The following is a 23,756-nucleotide window of genomic DNA, read 5'->3' as shown; positions in this document are numbered from 1 at the left end:
AAACAGACTCCACCCATCCATCCATCCACCCATTATCCAGCTTCCAGGGTCGCGGGGATGCTGGAGCCTATCCCAGCAGTCACTGGGCGGCAGACACCCTGGACATCACCGGGCCTTTTTGTGTGTGTGTGTGATATTGAGCCATTCATATACAATTAACTTGGCTTGACTTGCATAGATTTCCTGTAAACGAGCTCGTTATGAGTTTATGCATTAATGAACAGTGCAGAAAACAGACTATTTGATCATATTTCATTAACATTTTTCCTTGTGAGAAAAAAATAATGCTTGTTTAAAACAACGTTGCAAATGGAGTTCCTTGCGTTAGACAACGCCGTCGTCGGCATTAGGGCACCTCGCAGGAAACGTTACAGGAAAAAAAAAAGTTTGATTCTGCACACACCTGCGCTGTCGTCTCTCTATTAATGACTCATATCAGTGTTGTCTCTCCATAGGAGGCTGCACAACAGGGAGAAGGGCCATGGCTGCGAGTACTGTGGCAAGCACTTCCAGGACAGCGTCCGGCTTCGCATGCACATGCTGTCTCATACAGGTAATTATGACCGTCACGTCACAGACAAATATTTATTTGGTCGTTGCCAAAGGCTCGCGACTGTCCAGCCGTGTGGCCTTTCACACACGTGCCTATTTGCGAGATAGACTGGACACGAAACCTAAATCTGCACAAGACTGGTTCTGCTCGATGTTTTGATCATGTTTCCTCAGTGGAGTCTAGGATGCTCCAGTGACTTACAGCATGCTTTTCCATGCTTAGGTCTATACCCCCCCCCATACTTAGGTCTATCTATTTCTCTGTCTCTCTGTCTATCTCCCTCCATACTTAGGTCTATACCCCCGCTTCCCCTCTCTTCATTTCTAGGTCTATGTATTTCTCTCTCTATCTGTCTCTCTGTCTCTCTCCCTCCATACTTAGGTCTATATCCCCCCTTCATACTTAGGTCTATCTATTTCTCTGTCTCTCTGTCTATCTCCCTCCATACTTAGGTCTATACCCCCGCCTCCCCTCTCTTCATACTTAGGTCTATCTATTTCTCTGTCTCTCTGTCTCTCTCCCTCCATACTTAGGTCTATACCCCCCCTTCATACTTAGGTCTATGTATTTCTCTCTCTCTATCTGTCTGTCTCTCTGTCTCTCTCCCTCCATACTTAGGTCTATACCCCCCCTTCATACTTAGGTCTATGTATTTCTCTCTCTCTATCTGTCTCTCTGTCTCTCTCCCTCCATACTTAGGTCTGTACCCCCCTCCCAATTCAATGGGCTTTATTGGCATGAAAGTTTTAAAACAATGTTGCCAAAGCATCAAAATACAGTACAATCTCTCTCGCTCTCCCTCTGCCTCTCTCTCCATACTTAGGTCTATGTACCCCCCGTCTCTCTCTCTTCATACTTAGGTTTATGTACCCCCCTCTCTCTCTCTGTCTCTATACTTAGGTCTATGTACCCTCTCTCTCTCTCCTCTCTCTCTGTCTCTCTGCCTCTCTCTCACGTTCTCTCTGATTTGTCCTGACTCACGTCTCTCTCTTGTTCTCTTTCCGTCTCTCTCTGCCCCTCTCTTATTCACATTTCTTTCTTTCTTTTTCCATTGCTCTCTTTTTCTCTCTTTCTCGCACCCTCTTTCTTTATCACTAACATATATTGTTCCTTATCTCCTCCTCCTTCTCTCTCTCTCTTGCTCTCTCTCTGTCTGTATCTCTGCCTCTGCACATTTCTATCTATCTGTCTGTCTGTCTCTGTTTGTCTCTCCATCTCTCTTTTGAATCTTTTCTGGGGTTGTTTTTTTTTTTTGTTGCTTTTTTGGATATTCTGGCGGCTCGCCAGCTCTGCCCCTTCTGAGTGATGACATCATCAGCTGCCGGCAGGCCTGGGTGTTCTGCCAGTGTTCCGAAGCGTGTGTGATGGCTCGCTCGCAGATGTGTGTCCAGGAACACACTGTACCCAAATGCAGACTTAATCAGACCTGACTGCTCTCCCAGCTACTTTATCCAAAATAGAGAAACAGGAAGGGGGGTGGGGAGGTGATATGTGTGCGTGTGTGTGTGTGTGTGTGTTTGGGGTGGGGATGGGGGTAGGACGGTCTAAAAATGAAACTAAAACAGAAACAGAAACCCCGGTTAGAATATTAGGATAGACAAGGCTGTCCTCTCCTCCTGTTCCCCGTGGACTGCTGTGAGGTGACATACCGCTGACAGATGAGAGAGAGAGAGAGAGAGAGAGAGAGAGAGAGAGAGAGAGAGAGAGAGAGAGAGAGAGAGAGAGGTAGATAGACCTAAGTATGGAGAGAGAGAGAGAGAGAGAGAGGTACATAGACCTAAGTATGGAGAGAGAGAGAGAGAGAGAGAGAGAGAGAGAGAGAGAGAGAGAGAGAGAGAGAGAGAGAGAGAGAGAGAGAGAGAGAGGTACATAGACCTAAGTATGGAGAGAGAGAGAGAGGTACATAGACCTAAGTATGGAGAGAGAGAGAGAGAGAGAGAGAGAGAGAGAGAGAGAGAGAGAGAGAGAGAGAGAGAGAGAGAGAGAGAGGTACATAGACCTAAGTATGGAGAGAGAGAGAGAGAGAGAGAGAGAGAGAGAGAGAGGTACATAGACCTAAGTATGGAGAGAGAGAGAGAGAGAGAGAGAGAGAGAGAGAGAGAGAGAGAGAGAGAGAGAGAGAGAGAGAGAGAGAGAGAGAGAGAGAGGTACATAGACCTAAGTATGGAGAGAGAGAGCGAGAGAGGTACATAGACCTAAGTATGGAGAGAGAGAGAGAGAGAGAGAGAGAGAGAGAGACTTTGCAAACACTGCTTACAAAAGGACTTTTTTACCTGGATCGTTCCTGTTCTGTTCCCCCTGTGTAACCCCAAACGCCGTGCGTCATGTTGCACTGTTGTTAGAACCTGACACGGTTGCTTTTTTGTTGTTTTTTTGGTTTTTAACTTGATTTCCAGTTGACAGCGAGATCTTAAAAGTACCTTTTAACCTCATTTGAATTGTCACGAGAGTGCATGCCCCCCCCCACCCCACCCCACCCCTTCCCCGGCCCCCTTCATGTTCCCCCGCCCGCCCCATCCCATAATCCCAGAAAAGAGAAGATGTGGATCTTACTTCTTTCTTCGCTCGCTGTGTTTTTCAGTATAGCAGCCTTCAGATCCCGCTGGTTGCTAAGGAGCGAGTGCTCCGCCGCTCTAATGGGCTGATTTGGTATTCAGCTCGACGCCGGCTCTTATTTTGGTATGCCAGACAAAGTGTTTTGATGGCGGACGATTGCAACCGTGTCTGCAGACGGTTTGATGGTTTATGGATGAGAGCGCGCGCGCCGCGTCTTTGACTGCACAAGACAATGCACTGTGTTCTCACCCTCCCTTATCACACAACCTCATGCAACACAACACACCGCACCGTGTCACACAACATCAGCATCTACAACAACACCTCCGTCGTTGTCACGTAGCTTCCATAAGAATAACCCAGCAAGTTTTGGCTTGGTTTATCTTTTCTTTTTTTCACGAAACCAAAGGGCTATTTCAAAGCGGTAGCGTCTAAGATGTCAAAAAATGTCGTCTAAAAAAACGGGCAAAATGTTGTCCAGATAGCAAAATTGCTGTGGCCCGGACCCGTCTCACACCCGACACTTCATCTGGCCCACATACCACGTGGAATGATGGCGCTTGGGCGGTCCGCTCCTGTTTGCCAGATCTGGGCCAGAACCAAGCCATAGCAATGCTGCATGTGCCACATATTTGCCAAAGGTGGCCCATATTTGTTTTGTGATATTTGGGCCATATTCACCATTTACCACACGGGCCACTTCAGGGTCACATCCAGATTACACGGTGCCGAGAGCACCGCGTCTTTGCCAAAAAAGGCCCACATTTGATTTGACATATTTGGGACATATTTGCTATTATACATGTGGGCCACTTCAGGCTCACATCCATTTTGTCAGGGCCAGAAGAAGGCCGTCAGTGCCACATCACTGCCTGAAGTGGCCCACATCCGGATGCTATCTTGGTGTTTTTTGTTGTTGGTTCTTTTCTGTTGTTGTCATTGGTAGGCAGCTAAGAGCGCAGTGGTACAGTGTCTGTGTATGGAGGTAGAGTAAAAGGTTGAAATAGGACCACATTAAGGCCGTGGAGCCCAGAGTTCCCAAAGCTTGTGGGTGTTTTAATGAGTCATTTTAACTTCATTTAAAGCCAGCTGAGCAGAAAATAGATCAGTGAATGAGCCCTGGGCCAGTATGGATCTGCAACCGATTTACATCTCTGTGAGAGTCAAACCTCAGCCTAACAGCTGTGTGTGTGTGTGTCTGTGTGTGTCTGTGTGTGTGTGTGTGTCTGTGCAGGTGTGGGTACAAAAATGGATGTCATTGTATATTTGCATGGTATATTCCTACTTGTATGAAATGCATTGCTCTGATGTAGCACATTGGTTCGTCAGCAAATAATGGTTTGGCTGGTAAACTCAAAATGTAAGAGGAGTATTCGAATATACAGCGGAAATACTGTCAGTTGGAAATCCATCCATCCGTTATCCGAACCGCTTATCCTGCACTCAGGGTCGCGGGGGGATGCTGGAGCCTATCCCAGCAGTCATTGGGCAGCAGGCGGGGAGACACCCTGGACAGGCCGCCAGGCCACCACACAGGGCCAACACACACACACACACACACACACACCTAGGGACAATTTAGTAATGCCGATTCACCTGACCTACATGTCTTTGGAATTCAATTCTTGTCAGTTGAAAATATCAGTAGAAATATCCGTATTAAACCATGGTATAATATAGCACAGCCCGCCACAACTCGGTTGTTTTTAGGACTAATTTGTGGCAAAACAGCACCCCTTTCCTCATAGAAATAGAGAATATGATTACGTCTTCTGATTAGGAAAACAAATCCCTGACATTTCACGGACACGACAAGCAGCAGGGGCCTTCAAACAAAGCAATTTAAGGGTGGCATATCTTTCAATATGGCACAGCCTGGGAAGGGCGTTGCAGAGGTGAAGTGGGAACTGTAGTTGCAGTGTTTGCAGAGGGATTTGGGGGTGTCGACTCTGAAGTGCTTTTTTTTTATAAAGGCATTTGCCGCAGGCGGGACGCGGCGCAGAGAACAGCGCGTCCCTCTGTGGCCTCTCAGCCAGACAATCTCCTCAGTGTTGAGACACCGATAACATGGCACGGTAAATACGACTGCTCCGCTCCTCTGTGAGGAGAGGGCCTGACATGCTGTATGATGGTTTTATGTGTTTTTACACAGCTCCTAACTTCAAAAGAACATGTTATGGCTCTATCAATCTATCAGTCTACCTATCTCTCCTTCTATCTGTCTATCTATCTATCTATCTATCTATCTATCTATCTATCTATCTATCTATCTATCTATCTATCTATCTATCTATCTATCTATCTATCTATCTATCTATCTATCTATCTATCTATCCTTCTATCGGTCTATCTATCTATCTATCAGTCAACCTATCTCTCCTTCTATCTGTCTATCTATCTATCTAACCGACCAGTGGAGACGCTGTATCTATCAGTCTACCTATCTCTCCTTCTATCTATCTATCTATCTATCTATCTATCTATCTATCTATCTATCTATCTATCTATCTATCTATCTATCTATCTATCTATCTATCTATCTATCTATCTATCTATCTATCTATCTATCTATCTATCTATCTATCTATCTATCTATCTATCTATCTATCTATCTATCTATCTATCTATCTATCTATCAGTCTACCTATCTCTCCTTCTATCTGTCTGTCTATCTATCTAACCGACCAGTGGAGACGCTGTAGGTTAATGTGAGTAGCTAGCCATCCGGTTTGGCGAATGGCGGAATAGGCGGCAAGTCGGAAGAGCTGAGTCAGTAGTGGATATTTATTCGACATTTGTTGTATTATTCACCCGTCTAAAACCCAATTTAAACTCTCCTCCGGTTGCACATCGAGTTAGCTTTCCGTCGGAATTTGTCCGCGCTGTTGTTAACTCTAATAAATGGTTTAGGTTAGCTTACCAGCTAGCTAGCTAACAGCTAACTGACTAAATGGGCCGCAGTGAGGACTGCAAGAGGGGCGAGCCCGGTGCCGGTAGAAAGGCTGCCGCAGAATGGCTACGACAAGAGACGTTGAAGAATTAAAAAGATCAAATGAGGAATTAAGGAAATCGGTGGAGTTCATGGGACACCACATGGAAGCTATGGCAAACAAGCAAGACACCTTAATGGACATGATAAAGGAAATCAAGGAACTGAAGAAGCAAAACGAAGAGAAAGGTGTGAAGATTGCGCAACTGCAAAGTGAATTATCTGATCTAGAGCAATACACGACGTCATTGTTACTGGACTGCTGACGCGGTGAAATCCGGGGCCAAGGGGGAGGGAGCAGGGCCCAGCGACCAGGATTTGGATTCGGTGGAGCAGCAGGTGGTGGAGTTCCTCCAAGACCAGGGAATTAGTATGAACAAGGACAGTATAGATGCTTGTCACCCTCTCCCCCAGAAAGACAAAAACAAGCCAGCAGCCATCATCACGAGGTTTGCAAATAGAAAATTAAAAGTCAGTCTTCTGCGACAAGGTAAGATGCTCAAAGGAACAAATGTTTACCTAGTATAATGAACATTTAACCGAGAACAATGCTGACATTGCCAAAGGAGCTCGATACCTACGCAAAGTGAAAAAAAAAATACAAGCAACATGGACTTCCAACTGCACATAAAGCTAAATGGTACACCTGAGCAGGCAAAAGTGTTCATGAAGGATTTGGCCATATTGACATAGGAGCGCAATTCTGTTGTTCTATTCATGTGTTCTTGTGATTTGTTATGTGTTTCTGTGTTTGTGTTCTTTTTTTACTCCATTGTTTTTGGGTTTTTTTATCAATCTGACATCTCTTTTCTCCAAATCTTCAGAACTGACTTTATTATTCGCTGCTCCACTCGCACAATTCAAACTGTTGGTTAGAACATCAATCAAATGAGCCCTGTCTTTTTACATAAGTAAGTGTCTATTAAACTCCCTAACAAAGGACTTAAAAGTCGCCCACTTGAACAGTTGTAGTCTGAAAAATAAGGTAAAAAAATGAGTTGAGTACTATAATGTCTGAAAATGATCTACACATAGTCACAATTTCTGAAACTCGTTTGGATGAATCAGTTGACAATACGGCGGTAACTATACAAGGTTACAGTATAATTAGACTTGATAGAACCAGACACGGTGAAGGATTGGCCTTTTATATAAATGAACACGTTCCAGCAAAAATAAGAAAAGATCTTAACTGGCCAGATGGGGAAGCAATCTGGATTCAGGTTCACCTGCTGCATCTCAAGTCATTACTAGTATGCTGCTGCTATAGACCGCCTAACTGTGATGCAGCATATCTTGAACAAATCTGTACAATGCTCAAGAATGTTTCTGACACAGACAGAGAAATGTATTTCGTAGGAGAACTAAACATAGACTGGCTCTCAAAAAAACTACCCTATGAAAAGAAAGCTTAATGACATTGCCACTGTATGTAACTTATCCCAAATGGTAAACCTACCAACCAGAATAAACGGCAACAAATCAGGTGTATTATCCTCAACTTGCATAGATCATCTTTTTACAAATTCAGCTGATAGATGCTCAAAAGTTGTTTCGGTGTCAGTTGGATTCAGTGATCACAACATGATTGCTGTGGCAAGAAAAGTTAAAAGTCCGCGGGGCCTAAAATTATATTTAAATGAATCTATAAAAATTTCTGTGATAATGCATTTATTGAAGACCTGTACAACATACAGTGGGGCAGTGTATTTGAGTCTATTCATACTGAAGCTGCCCTACATGAATTTATGAAATTATTTTCCTCTGTCTGGGACAAATGTGCACCCATAAAAAAAAAAATTCACCATCAGGTCTGTTAAAGCACCTTGGCTTGACTCTGATCTGAGGAGCTACATGAAAGAAAGAGATCAACTGAAAATAATTGCTAAAGATTCAGGGTACACAGGAGACTGGCTAGCATATCGCTCTTTTAGAAACAAAGTGACCACATTAAATAGACAGAAAAAAGACTATACTACCAATCTAGAATTGAAGAAATTAAACATGACTGTAGAAAAACGTCGGAGTACCAGTGATGTGCAGTCAGGGGAGGCAGGGTAGGCAGTGCCTCACCCAGGCTAATAAGGGAAAAAATAAAATATCATGATAGTTACAACATTTCATTTACAATTGTTGTAAAAAGTAATTAAAAAATCATGTAAAACTTGTTGTTTTATCAATAAAAGGCATGCCCTATTCAGGATGGCTTGCTCCCAAAGCTAACATTCGTGAATGAAGGCTGCTGAGGCAGAGTCCGCTTGTGCCTCTCTCTGGAGTGTGGAATGAAAGCAAACGGTTTCGGAGTTTTGCGCATGCGTAGTCTGTTTTTACAGTGTCTCAGTATCAACGATGAGGCACACCGCTAACCTGCCTCGCATTTTGTGAACGGATGTCTTTTGACTCCCTCCCACCCTCTGGCTTGCCGTCTTCTGCCTACCCAGCCATGGACCTCACTGCACATTACGGTGGAGTACTCTGTCAAATCATGGGTAAAGCTAAAATAGGCAAAATGCCATCATTTATTGAATCAGCTGATGGCTTCATCACCAAGCCCCTAGAATCGGAAACTATTTCAACTAGTACTTCACTGGTAAAGTAAATACTATAAGAAATAACATATTGCCTGTAAATGGTAAATTATCTGATTCAATTATTAAAAAAACATATCATGCAGGACAAAGAATGTGAATTTGAATTTTTGGTCACTAATATCTCGGAAATTGAAAAGCTATTGTTTGAATTAAAATGTGACAAACCCTGTGGTCATGACAATTTAGACAGTAGACTCTTAAAGCTGTCAGCTGGAATTGTGGCTAGTCCTATATGTCATATTTTCAATTTAAGTTTTAATGAAGGAATTTTTCCTCAAGTATGGAAGGTAGCTAAGGTCACTCCTCTACTGAAAAATAGAAAAGAATCATTCACTGGACCAAACAGTAGGCCAATCAGTTTTTTTTTTACCTGTAATGAGTAAACTTATGGAAACAATTGTATTTAAGCAAATTCAAAATTACTTATCTATTAATGGCGTCAATTCTGACCTTCAGCCTGCTTATAAAACTGGCTATTCAACATGCACAGCTCTTACACAATTGACAGATGATTGGCTAAAACAAATTGACAGTAAGTTATTAGTTGGAACAATGCTGTTGGATTTTAGCACAGCTTTTGATATCATAGACCATGAACTGCTACATACAAAACTAGCTGATTATGGCTTCAAACACTCAGCTACTGTCTGGATGAAAAGCTACCTACCTATTCAACAGACAACAGTGTGTCATGTTTAATGGAACTTTGTCAAGAAATAAGACACTACAATACGGCGTTCCTCAAGGAAGTTGTCTTGGACCTCTACCATACTCAATATTTGTAAACGATATGGCACATACATGTGGCATGTATCCATCTATCGTCCACCTATCTATCTGTCTATCTATCTATATCTGTTACAAAGAAACTGTCTCTTAACAATGTCTATATAGAAGAAGGGAGAGAGATAGAAGGAGAAAAGGAGAGAGAGAGAAAGAGAGGGGGACATTTTATGAATTTTCCGATTAGAATAAATACTTTAATGTTTTGTTTTGTTTTTTTCAGCGCCAGCGGAGGCACTGGTGTGTGATCAGTGTGGAGCAACTTTCTCCTCAGAGGATGCCCTGGAAGCCCACAGGCAAACACACACAGGTATTGTGCAAATACACTTACCTGTGTGCATACATACAAGCACATGCACACAAACACAAACACAAACACACACACATTCAAGCACACACACACATACACGTGCGCGCACACAGACATGCACAGACACACACACACACACACACACACACACACACACACACAAACACAGGTACTGTACAAATGTGTGCATACATATAAGCACACACACACACATGGGGCAGCACATGACATGTTTATCCTGCAGCATAAGTTGTGACTGAAACTCGGGATGCTCGGTTTAAACTCTCTTGTAATGACTGGGTGAAGTTGCGGCCGTCAAAATCCTTCATAATTTATCGACAGCGGGCTGGATGGGCTGCTCACTTTGTCTCTTGCTAATATCTTTTGGCATCTGTAGTGAAAGCACATGTCTCTCCTCACCACAGCCGTGAGTCCTGGCGCCATGGTCAGTGGACTACAGCGTCATATGTATATCTACCATTTTTTTAAAGTTCCTTTTTTTCTCACCAATTGTACTTGGCCAATTACCCCACTCTTCCGAGCCGTCCCAGTTGCTGCTCCACCCTCTCTGCCGATTCGGGGAGGGCTGCAGACAACACATGTCTCCTTCATACATGTGGAGTCACCAGCTGCTTCTTTTCACCTGACAGTGAGGAGTTTCACCAAGGGGATGTAGTAGTGCGTGGGAGGATCACACTGTGCCCCCCGCTCTCGATCAGGTGCCCTGACCGACCAGAGGAGGTGCTAGCGCAGTGCCCAGGACTCATACCCACATATATGGCTTCCCACCCGCAGACATGGCCAATTGCATCTGTAGGGACACCCGACCAAGCCGGAGGTAACATGGAGTCTCGAACCGACGATTCCCATGTTGGTAGGCAACGGAATAGACTTGCCACGCCACCCAGACGCCCCCATATGTCTATATATCATGCTCGCCTCCTGTGCACCAGAGGTGACGTCACGTACTGCACCTATTCCACAGCAAACGCACGTGGAAAAAAACGTGTTTGTGTTTCGCTCTTTCATGAACAAGCGATGTGTACCAGCCGCACCTGGGACGAAGATGGCAGAGATGTTACGTGTGACTGGAAATAGCCTCTCTGCTGATTGCTGTTCTTGCAACGTCGATCATTATCGCTATTATAATGACGACTGCAAACACACAAATATTGTGCATTTTAAAACCCTGATTGAAAATCAGAGCTGGGCAGGCCTCTGCCGTTAGCGCCTCTAGACTCTGAGACAACCTGTCTGAGAGGCTAAAAGCTGGATCTTCACACACACACACATTGGGACCTCCCTCTTAATGTTCTGGCTTTGTATGTATTGCTTTTTGGTTTTACCTTCTGTTTTTGCCTTCTTAATCTGCCATTTGGAAAAGTTGGTTTTCTTGGAAAGTGCCGCACAGCTGATCGGTATCGTTAGAGATGTTTTCCCTTTGTCCTCCAGGGAAGAAATTCTTTTTCGATAATCAGGAATCAGGAACACTTTATTTGTCATTTCACTTCATGCACTTGCATACATGAAATGAAAACACATCCAAAAACTACAAGAACACACATACCCAAAAAAAAATCACTGTCCAAGAGAGCGAATGTCATGATGACTGTCGGAACTGCCGGTCTGCATTGGCTAGCAGTTAGCTTAGCCCGCCCTGCTTCCACGTCCTGTCAGACCGCCCGTAGCGTTTCTTCCTCGGGCACAGCTCCAGGCAGGGGCCGTGGTCCCCGGGCCCACCGGACGAAGCAGACCAAGCTCCCCCAGCCAGACACCCTCGACACACCTCCCCGCAGTCCTTACGATGACATCAAAAACACCAGTCAATGCCAGGTGAGGCCGTTGCCAGACCGCCCTCGGTGTTATCGGAACTGGTGGTCTGCATGGGCTAGCAGTTAGCTTAGCCTGCCCCACTCTCTCAGCCGATCCAGCGCCAGCTCTCCCAGCCATCGAACGAAGACAAAACTTAAGACGCTGACGTGGACAAAGACACTGCATGGACGGTACTGGGTGAGGCCACCGCAAATGTGAATTCGTGCCGCCATCTCCCCACACCGGAAGCAGTTCCCCCCTCACCCATGAACCGACCAGAGGAGGCGCTAGTGCAGTGACCAGGACACATACCCACATCTGGCTTCTCACCCGCAGACACGGCCAATTGTGTCTGTAGGGACACCCAACCGAGCCGGAGGTAACACGGGGATTCAAACCACGGATCCCCAGGTCGGCCCATTTTCCAGGCAGTTTTAAATATGTTCTTACTTTTTGCTGGTTTATAGACAAACGCATGCCGAGAGCAAGTCGTGGGTGCATTCCATGTGATTGGTTCGCTCGCTTAAATTTTAAGTGTGCTTTTTACCTAAACCTTTGTGTGCTCTTGTGCAAAACCGTTGTCGTTCCGGACGCATTTTCTGAAATGTTACTCGGTTTGAAATGTCACCAGGTCTTGAGCAGGTGAATCACTGCAACAACTTTTTCAGAATATCAACTCCGGCTTGCATTCACACATGACCCTGATATGGAAGACGGCTGGAAGATTTAGCAGGTTAGGTTGCAGTGGCGGCTGGTGCTAAAAAAATTTTTTGAGGGAGGGGGCTCCATTTATCTTGGCGCAGCACACCTGACAGCTGCTTTAATGTCCACACAGTCACAGAGTTATTAAGAGGGACGATGTGGCCTATAGATTATATTAGGGTTCGTAGACGGTGGATGATTGACAGTCGAGACGAGGCGTCGTGGTGGGTGTGAACATGATTGAAAGCCACAAGAATTGTCCAATCACATTAGATTAAAAAACATTCAAACAATACCAATTCGCTGCCAATAAAGGTGGGGGTGTCTAGGGCACACAGAACTGCGCCCCCATGGAAAACCCGAAGAAACCAATCAGACAGCAGCCTCAGGTCACCTGCTCGCCAAAAGTTTGAGGGCTTACATAAGGTATCATTTGGCCGGCGCCCCTCACCCAGGAAGTATATGTATTCAGACAGAAATCAACCAAACACCATTTGGAACCAATATTTAATGGCTGCTGACAGGCGCTCACAGACTGAAAAACACTTTTATTTCATAATTATGTGGATTATGCAACTAAATTATATTTAAGTGGATTTTCATCTCTAGAAGGGGGTGGCGCCCCGGCGCCCTGTACTGGCCAGCTGCCACTGTGTTGCATGTGTGAGATGGGGTTCGGTAAGAACAACACCGACCCCGCAAAAGCTAGTCGTGTCATATATATACAGCACCTATACATATAGTATACCTGACCGTGTCTGAATCCACACCTTTTCTGCCACCGTTGGAGAAAGGCGAGAACCCTCTCAGGACCATTGGCATGTAACTGTAACTGCAGGTGGCACACACGGCATGAATAGTTAATGTCAGTGGACATGGAGGGGTGTTAACGATGCCCAGAAGTCTCTACCCTCATCTCCCCGAGTTGTAAACATCCAGGGCTCGGTTTCAGCTTGGCAGTGGATCCAGTGCCAGCGAACAGGAGGGCATTACTTTCTCAGTTTGTCATGATCTCAGCTCGGTCTAGTGTGACGCATGACCCTTTTTACTGCCACTTACTTACTGTAGGCCTCTGTGACCTACGCAGAGGTGAAGGACAGCTCATTTAGCCGGTGGCGTTGACGGCTCTGTGGAAAATTAAACTGCCATCCTACGACTCTTGTGTCATTCTGCGAGATCTTAGGTACATCCAAACAGACCTCGGTTCTTCGTTAATGTCGGCGAATCACGTGGCCGTTAACGTGGGATATTTCTTTTTTTTTCCCCTTTATGTGCCGAAGTGTTGATAGTGAAACCACGGCTCTGTACCTCCGCGGAGCATTACCATGGAGCCAAATGAGCTTCCTCTCGGCAGATTAGCGCTTGTCAGACTTGGGCAGCTGCAGTGTCGTGGTCCACCTCCTCTGGAGGGAAAATAACACTACTTCAGAGAGACCTTTTCCTTACGCAATCTGGCAACACTGGCTGCAGGGCTAGCTTCCAGTGAAAGTCTCTTTAGCTATTTTGATATGTCAGAGGTGAAGGGCTGTGGGTCGCTGAAGTTTCAGATCAAAGAGAGGAGGGGGGGGGTTCAGTTCAGGAGTTGGACTTAGGGAGGGAAGTGTGGGGTGGGGGGTGGGGAGGGCTTCCTGAGGGCAAATGGATCGCTGGTGGCAGCGGATGCCAAAATTGAGAGGAAACAAACATCATGTGCTGCTGTTTACCCCTCGCTACAGCACTGTCATGGTTCCCCCACCCCCCTGACCTATTTATCAGTGACCAAAATAAAAGAATGGATCCGTCTCTTGAGCTGCTTGAGCAACAAAGGGGGTTTGATTCAGCAGAGTCGAGGCTCGAGGGAGTGAGGGATTTCGACTATCAGCTCTGGAAAACCCAGGGCTGTAGCTAATTTTGCGGGTGCATTAAAAAAATGACTGGGCATGCTGCAAAGCATGCTGGTTAACCATTTTGCCACCTCGCCCGCGAGCCAAAGGCCGTAAGAGTGAAGTCTTTGTGCGGTTACAGCAGCTGCACTATTTCCTCGCATTTTAGGCCGCTTCAATTACTTGAACGTTATTACCTTCTGTCCCGGCCTTAATTAAACGGCTCTGTGGTCCATTCAGATGCAGCAGAGGCTTCCCCTTCCAGCCATGCTAATAAAGACCTTTTAGCTCACCCAACTGCACGTCCGTCCTTATGCCCGGCCTCACAGCTATCATCCGAACAGATCCTAAACCAAACAGATCTATGTTTCGACTCGGTTGTTCTGCTGCCACCTCGGCGGTTGTCTGCTGAGGTGAACGTGTGTGTGTGTGTGTGTGTGGGGGGGGGGGGGGGGGCAGCAAGACGGTCGGTTGTTTTGGGTTCAGCAGTCTGCAGATGTAAGGAGAATCAAGGCAGTGGAGCTGGGGGAACATCGGGTGACCTCACCGAGCTGGTCCATGGAATGGTGGTTAAACATGAGCAAGGTATCTCTTGTTGCATTAATTATTGAGCCAGTCGTTCCTCACTCGGGTAGATTAGCAGTCTGCTGATGAGCGCCTGGGGTCGACTGAGGTATCGTAGTGGATATATATACGAATATATATACACACACACACACACGTAGCCTTTTTTTCCCCCGGAAACCATTAACGGTGTAGGTAAAAGTGCTGAACAAATGAGGAGCGGAATATTAAGATGTCTTTGGACATCTTAATATGAATATCCATCCCTCCATTATCCGAACCGCTTACCCTGCTCTCAGAGTCGCGGGGATGCTGGAGCCTATCCCAGCAGTGATTGGGCAGCAGGCGGGGAGACACCCTGGACAGGCCGCCAGGCCATCACACACACATTCACACATTCACACCTAGGGGCAATTTTAGTATGGCTGATTCACCTGACCTCCATGTCTTTGGGCCGTGGGAGGAAACCGGAGCCCCCGGAGGAAACCCACACAGACACGGGGAGAGCATGCAAACTCCACACAGAGGACGACCCGGGACGACCCCCAAGGTTGGACTACCCCGAGGCTCGAACCCAGGACCTTCTTGCTGTGAGGCGATCGCGCTAACCACTGCGCCACCGTGCCGCCCTATACTGTCTCATAAAGAATTTGCTTGAATCACTGGATTTTATATATGTGTGTGTGTGTGTGTGTGTGTGTGTGTGTGTGGTTGTAGTTTCTGAGAGCCTTTCATCCGCCACGTCTACATACACAGACACAGCGAGGCTTTCTAAAAATAAAAGCATAGTATGAGTGTGCCGGGTCACGTGAGGTCTGGCGTGTGACGCAGTGCCCATGACCGTGTGTATGTTAAGCCGGCTGATGCGAGCGCTCGCTGGCAGACGGCGAGCGCTGCATGCGGCGCGCCGGGCCACGAGACATTTTAGCATGACTTCACGGTGCCTTATTGTGTTTATATTGTCACACTGAGTTCCATCGCTATGATTTCACCCGCGGTGCCACATTGTAGTGGAATTTCCTTCGCCGGCAGCGGTTGCGGTTTTTGTTTTTTTACGACCTTTGGCTTTTAAACAGCACATTACGTTGCAGTTTACGGGTACAAATGCCACCTTCCGCTCAGACGGTACAATCAACATAGCACAAACTACCACAGTAAAGTAATTTTGTCCTTCCTTAGTTGAAGGGCAGTTTGAGTCGCCTGCTATCTGTATTTTGTTAGTATATAGTGTAGCGGGCAGTGGCGGCTGGCCAGCACGGGGCGCTGGAGCGCCGCCCCCCCTCAGACATCAAGAGGTGAAAATCTACTTAAACGTGTTAAATATAATGCAAATAATTGAGCGCCTGTCATTAGATATTGGTTCAAATGGTGTTTGGTTGACTTCTGTCTGAATACATATACTTCCTGGGTTGAGGGGCGCCGGCCCAAACCGTACATCATGTAAGCCCTCAAACCTTTGGCGAGCAGGTGACCTGAGGCTGCTGTCTGATTGGTTTCTTGCGCCCCAGACACGCCCACTTTTATTGGCAGTGAATTGGTATTGTTTTAATATTTTTTTTGATCTAATCTGATTGGACAATTCTCGTGGCTGTCAATCATGTTCGCACCCACCACCACGCCTCGCCTCGACTGTCAATCATCCACCGTCTACGAACCCTGATAAAACCTATAGGCTACGTTGTCCTGCTTAACAACTCGGTGACGGTGTGGACATTAAAGCAGCTGTCAGGTGTGCTGCACCAAGGTAAATTGCGCCCCCCGCCCCCCCCCCCCCAAATGTTTGTAGCACCAGCCGCCACTGGTAGCAGGTATGAGGGGGCATACATTTGTCAGGAACTAAAGCAAACCCAAAGCTAAAGTGGACCCGAGCGAACAAGACCCGCACATGGTGGAATAAACGCAATCCCTTGTTCCGTTTGCAGCGGGTTTACTCCCGGATTCTCGGGGTGGGAAAACTTTTGTTTGCTGCCTGAAAAGAAACAGGCTGCGCTTATTTGTGAATGAAGGGATTAGCTTGAACACTTCACCCCAAGAAGGACCATGATCCTATCTGGTTGCCTAGACACGCGGTTTTGTCTCTCAGGCACCGTGAGAGCCTGGCTGGCTCCCACATCCACTGGACCCAATGTGTGGCGATGTATGCATGAGGACGCACCGTGTCTGATCACATGACAGACAGACAGCTGGAGAGACAGACGGGCAGGCAGACAGACAGACACACAGAGAAGACAGACAGCTAGAGAGACAGACATCCACTGGACCCAATGTGTGGCGATGTACGCATGAGGACACACCGTGTCTGATCACATGACAGACAGACAGCTGGAGAGACAGACAGGCAGGCAGACAGACAGACACACAGAGAAGACAGACAGCTAGAGAGACAGACATCCACTGGACCCAATGTGTGGCGATGTATGCATGAGGACACACCGTGTCTGATCACATGACAGACAGACAGCTGGAGATGCAGACAGACAGACACACAGAGAAGACAGACAGGTAGAGAGACAGACATCCACTGGACCCAATGTGTGGCGATGTATGCATGAGGACACACCGTGTCTGATCACATGACAGACAGACAGCTGGAGAGACAGACAAGTAGGCAGACAGACAGACACACAGAGAAGACAGACAGCTAGAGAGACAGACATCCACTGGACCCAATGTGTGGCGATGTATGCATGAGGACACACCATGTCTGATCACATGACAGACAGACAGCTGGAGAGACAGACAGGTAGGCAGACAGACAGACAGACACACAGAGAAGACAGACAGCTAGAGAGACAGACATCCACTGGACCCAATGTGTGGCGATGTATGCATGAGGACACACCGTGTCTGATCACATGACAGACAGACAGCTGGAGATACAGACAGGCAGGCAGACAGACAGACACACAGAGAAGACAGACAGGTAGAGAGACAGACATCCACTGGACCCAATGTGTGGCGATGTATGCATGAGGACACACCGTGTCTGATCACATGACAGACAGACAGCTGGAGATACAGACAGGCAGGCAGACAGACAGACACACAGAGAAGACAGACAGGTAGAGAGACAGACATCCACTGGACCCAATGTGTGGCGATGTATGCATGAGGACACACCGTGTCTGATCACATGACAGACAGACAGCTGGAGAGACAGACAAGTAGGCAGACAGACAGACACACAGAGAAGACAGACAGCTAGAGAGACAGACATCCACTGGACCCAATGTGTGGCGATGTATGCATGAGGACACACCATGTCTGATCACATGACAGACAGACAGCTGGAGAGACAGACAGGCAGGGAGGCAACAGACAGGCAGGGAGACAGATAGACAGACAGGGAGGCAACAGGCAGGCAGGCAGGGAGAGAGATAGGCAGGCAGGCACACACACACACAGACAGACAGACAGGCAGGGAAATAGGCAGGCAGAGACAGACAGACAGGCAGGCAACATACAGACGGGCAGACAGAGAGACAGGCAGACAGACAGACAGACAGACAGACAGACAGACAGACAGACAGACAGAGAGACAGACAGACAGACAGACAGACAGACAGAGAGACAGGCACACAGACAGACAGACAGATTTTTTTCTTTCGTGTCCTTATTGAGGACTGCCTGCATATTAGAATAAGTGTACCTCCATACATGATTACATATATACTCAATATGCATCCATACACTCACACATGAGAACAGAAGTGCAGTAAATCCTAACCGTCTTATGTTGTGCACAGTTTACCACAACATACTACAAACTTCTGTATGTGACCTGCAGTAATGTGGCACACATGGGTACACACGTACGGATAGAAACTTTCAGCAGGGCTACTTGAACATGCTTCCTCTTATTCTTCACTTTTTACAGTGTATGAAATGCTGAAATAGCTTAGCAATCCCACGGAGGCTTGACTCTTGAGTTCCCCCCCTCCTATACTTAGAGAGAGGGGCAGTTAAAAAACAAACCATCATAAGGTTCCCTCTCTCACAGCACACAGCGCTCCCGCGGCCGGCTCGCGCAGCCTTTGAGGAACGCCATTGATTACATGGTATGTACCCCATTGAGGGCCAAGGGTCAGGGGGGTCACCCCATGCCTTAAGACCAAATCCCGCTCCCATTGTCCGGTTGAGGGTGAGAAAGCAGAGGGGCAAGGGCGAGCCAACTCTCACAGAGCGGCTGATCTGCACGGTGGATTGACACTTACTGGAAGAAAAAACAAAACAAAACTTCAGATGCCTTTTGTATGAGAAGTTAACAGGGTGCGCTGAGGCACGTAGGGATCAGCCAGACGAAAGACAACCCCCAATTCACACACACACACACACACACACACACACACACACACACACACACACACACACATGCAAACACACACACATGCAAAACCCCACTTCCTGCACTCAGAGGCTGTTTACACTCCAAAACATGGTTTGTCATTTTTTTTTATTTTTGGCACTTGGGTTTAATGGAGCTGCATGAATCGAAAACTACTGCAGGGATGTTGTCAATGGTTGTCAGCCCAAGATCAAGAATCTGTTTTTTTTGTGTGTGACAGGATTGTTTGTCATGCTTCTTTAGTGTTTCTGTGACAGTAGGATGGAGAAAAAAGAAAAGGAAAACGTGTCAATGAGTGTCAGCGAGTGTGTCAGGGAGCAGGGGAGGGGTACCGACCGCCTCAGAAAAGAAGCTAGTTTTCTTCTTCTTCTTCTTCTTCTCCTCCTTTGGAGCAGACAGAATGAAATATGCAGGCCGCATTGAAACAGACCAGTGGAATATATGACAGTTAATAACAAGGCTGGGGGAATGAGTATAATTAAAATAGCTTTGAAGTATCGACGCAGGGTGGATAATGTGTTATCTGGTTAAGTTGATGGCTCGGCTCTGCCTCTGGTTTGGCAGCCTGGACGCTCTGCGGGAGATCGCGCTCCCCCTGCTGGTGGAGGAAGGTACTGCGGTTAAATTGGTTTTGGGCTTAAAATGGATCGACTCCACATCACAGATGAAGCCGGGGATGCATTAACTGATGTTGGGTTTTGTTTTTGTTTTTTGGACGCGTTTATACATAGATAATTATACAGACTTTGCTGCGGGTATTGACGTGTGTATTTTTATTGGTATGTGTCAGACAACTGATAGGAAGCAGAGGTAGTTTGATGGCGGACGGTTTCCCAGTCTGCTCAGTGGATAAAGGGAGATGGGGTGGGTACAGAAGGTTGGGTTGGCTGTGTGTGTGGGTCTTTTGTCCAACAAAAATATTGTGATCCGTGGGTGAGAAAGGGCCCCGGTCATTAGGGGACAGTGTAAAGACCGGGATTGTGGGAGTTGCATGAGGAGCCTATGACTAATGGGCTTGGTCAATGAGGGCCTGAACCTCATTGTGTGTCCTTTGTTTAAATGGCCACAGGCTAAAGCCTATGAACAGGTGTGGCTCCTCCGGCGGGTCGCCTCTCCGTGGCGTTGTTAAGACCGGGGAATGTCTTTCATCCCCGTCCTCTCTTCTTCTGTTAATGAATACAACTGATGAGTTCTGGTATAGTGCTATTTTGGGGGAGATTTCAGTCGTTCTGTGTCGGGAGCATTACGAGGGCGACTCAAAGAAAGGCTTGTTAATTTCAGATGTAGGCTCACGAAGAAAAGCCTTTAATTACCCAAGAAATGTTGCAACTGTAAAACACGGCGCCTTTGGAGGACTATAATGTGTGGGTTAGAAAACAACACGTTTTTTTTTCTTTTCTTTTTTTTTCGCGTGTGTGCGTATATATTTCAATTAATTTGCTGTTTTTTTCCGGTCACTTTTTGCTTTGAACAGGCTCGTCTGTTAACTTGACTGAACCTAAAGCAAGACTCCGACACTCTCCTCCTTCTTAGTATGAGCGTGCTGTATCCCTTTCCCTGCACTAATTCCAATTTAATTGCCAGTTGCCTCAAGACACTTCAATAACAGTAACAAATGATTTGATTTAGTGGACCTCATCAGACTGCATTTTAAATGCGACACAGCAACCCCACTTGAATTCCAATGAAGTGCTGGCACGGCCCTCTGTTTACTAATGATCCTCCGCTGGAGATGTCTGATTGAATCTGAGTCAGGAGCAACGGGGACCTGCAAGCATTTTTAAACGATGTGCAACCTGAGCAGACAGAGACATGAAGACCTCATAATCTCACATTAAAGCCTCGCTTTGCAGGACATGCACACTGTCAAGCAATGCAATTAATTAACCGATCCCTTAAGTCTCACCACACATATTGTATGTATCTCGCACGGGAGAATGTGTAACGCTGTCAGGATAATGCAAACAGTTGGCGTATAGACGCTGTAGATCAAGTGTTGACTGCATGACAGCCAACAGATCTTCTTTAGAGAGTCATTCAGACTTAAACTAACCCTGCCTGCGTCTCTGCCTATCTATATTCCTCTCCACACTCTGTGCAACAGGAAAGCAGCCCCAAAGTGATGCCAGGTCACACACAGGATTAAAGTGGATTGTTTTTTTCCTGCAGTCCTGCCTTTAATGGCTTGATATCACTACTTAACATTCTGCACGGAGCACATAGTGTAGGCATCATTTGGGGTGGAGTCTCTCTCAGCGGCTCTTTGTGCACACAGACGGAGGACTTCACAGGCTGGAGCTGACTCCTGATGGGGAATGAGAAGAATAATTACACATCTAACATGCCAGGAAGAAGCCATTGATTGTGTGATTGGCATGCGCCGCATTGTGTTCAAAACTCCAGCAGAAAACAATGACTTTCGGGGGTTTTAAATAGAGTTTATAAAGACTCCGGTTGAAAGTGCCTCTGGGCTTTTAGGAGAGTTAGTTTAGGTAGAGAGGCGCTTGCTCTTTGAAGGAAGCTTTATTTTCCTCAGAGGACTCACACAAAGTTGAAGTGACCCAGTTTCCCCACTTAAGGCCCTGTCTTTGTACGGTACTGAAATAACTGTGCGTCTGTGTCTTGTGTGTTCTCCAGGGACTGACATGGCAGTGTTCTGTCTGCTGTGTGCAAAGCGCTTCCAGACCCAGAAGGCCCTGCAGCAGCACATGGAGGTGCATGCAGGCATGCACAGCTACATCTGCAGCCACTGTGAGCGCCCCTTCCCCAGCCACACAACACTCAAAAGGCATTTGAGGTCTCACACGGGTAAGATGGATCGTCATCATCATCATCATCATCATCATCCTCAGTGATACTGTTTCCTGAAAAGTCACGATCACAAATGATCAATAAACACCTGAATTAACTGAGAAATAAATCACCAGACGTATTGATAAATTGGATTCAAAAGGGTCAAATTAGGCCATAATACAAATGAGTGTATGGCCTAATTTTTTTTTTTAAATTACCGGTTTAAAGACCCCAGCCGGTTTGCATGCACATTCCCTCGCCCTCCCTTTCTTCTCTGTCTCTATAAGATGAGTCACCTCTTTGATGGCGGCACTGTACGGTTATGGCCGGTGCATATTTTGGGCAATTTTCATCCTGTTTATATTTTGGGTTCTTAGACAGCCTTCGGGCTCCCGCAAATCATGGCTGTCAGTTCTTGTGTGGTTCACCCAAAGTGATTGAGAAAAGCCAAATAAATATTGAAGGAAAAGCAAATGGAAATGACTTGTCTGTGTGTGCTCTACCGAGGGTGAGTCTTAGTGCCGCGGGAGACGGAGGGATATTTACTGAAAAGATGTCCCCTTTTTCTTCCTTCACCTTAAAGAACACTCCCAGCTGTCACGATGGCTTTGACGTCTAGACAGGAGAAATACATAATTGATGTGATAAGACAGAAGTGAGGGGAGCTTTGGCCATGGCTGTGCATCTTGTTTGTATGCCATTCTGCTCGGAAGTAACATTTTGTAAATGTCATCGGCTCCACAGTGGGGTGAGGGATTGGGGGAGAATCGCTCTGTAATGAGGAGAGCAGTGTATTCTCCGACTTGGCGGTTGCCGTCGACACCGAGATAATGAGGCACATAGGTCATTGACGATGAGTCAAACCCTCGGTCTAGGAGAGAAATAGATTAACTACAGTATGGAGAGCTGAGCAGCACAAGCCTGGAGGACGTTTATTAGCTATTAGCACACAGCCAGGGGGGGAGTGTCCCCGTGTCGTACCATTAGCGACATCAGAAACTATATACATCCCCTCCCTGATATGTGTGAGCGGTGAGGGCTATGGGGCTAGTTGACCTACCTGTCCCTCCTACCAAAGCTTGAGTCCCAGAAGGCAGGTTGTGTGCAGATGTGGTCCCGCTATGGGCCATTCACTAGCCAGTCAGAGCTAGAGAAGCCCCGCCTCTTGTCCTCTTCCAAGCCAATGAAATCTCTCGCAGCAGCTCAGAACGTCTCACAACAGAGTAGTAAGCCTGTGGGCAAAGGTCAATCATGTCTTCGCACACACAACCTGACAGAGGAGGTTAGGAGTTTGAGGCTGGATGTTAACCCTCTGTCGTGGAAATAGCACAACACATGCCATTGGCCGTGATGGAGCTTCTTTCCAGTTTAGGTTGGTGAAATAGTGCAAGACTCCCACACATCCTGGAAAACCTTGAAAGATGTGGAAATTTATGGGATAGTTTTCCAGTCATGGAAAACACCTGGGAAATGATCAGATGTCCTGGAAACATTAAGGTTTATACATTTTTTTTATACAAATTTATACATTTGGGTTGTGAAACAGTATTTTTGATGGCATATTTTTAACATTAATTTTAGTTGAGATCTGCATATTTCTGTCCACTGATCTTGCACATCGGTTTCTTGAAGAAGTTTGGATGGACCAGCTTAAAGTCATGCATAGTCCATTTAGTAGTGATGGGTGGACCGATTCTTTTCACGGAATCGGTTCCTTCGTGTTGAGAGTTGATACGTGTAAATATTTCGAACCTTTCGAGTTTTGATACTTTCTGCAAAATATGGCGTCGGTTTCTCCGTGACACTGTTATAGTCATGCACTACCAGTAATCATGTATAGGTTTACATTAGTAATGATAAAATATTCATTTTAATGCATTGATTCAGCATCCCGCT

At 46.4% G+C, this 23,756-nt stretch overlaps 1 protein-coding gene across 2 annotated transcripts in view; it reads left to right on the top strand.

Annotated features, from left to right (window-relative positions):
• Positions 1-23,756, top strand: part of zbtb16b (zinc finger and BTB domain containing 16b) — a 38,326-nt gene that overhangs the window by 9,650 nt on the left and 4,920 nt on the right. For both annotated transcript variants that reach the window (XM_056283138.1, XM_056283139.1), the window contains exons 3-5: positions 456-553; positions 9,696-9,782; positions 21,705-21,875. In XM_056283138.1, coding sequence (XP_056139113.1) covers positions 456-553; positions 9,696-9,782; positions 21,705-21,875 — 356 coding nt within the window. The remainder of the gene's footprint in view (positions 1-455; positions 554-9,695; positions 9,783-21,704; positions 21,876-23,756) is intronic.

This window comes from Lampris incognitus, chromosome 7, assembly GCF_029633865.1.
Source record: "Lampris incognitus isolate fLamInc1 chromosome 7, fLamInc1.hap2, whole genome shotgun sequence".
NCBI classification, from domain to species: domain Eukaryota; kingdom Metazoa; phylum Chordata; class Actinopteri; order Lampriformes; family Lampridae; genus Lampris; species Lampris incognitus.
The sequence above is the reverse complement of the archived record's forward strand: the minus strand, read 5'-3'. Positions and strand labels throughout refer to the sequence as shown.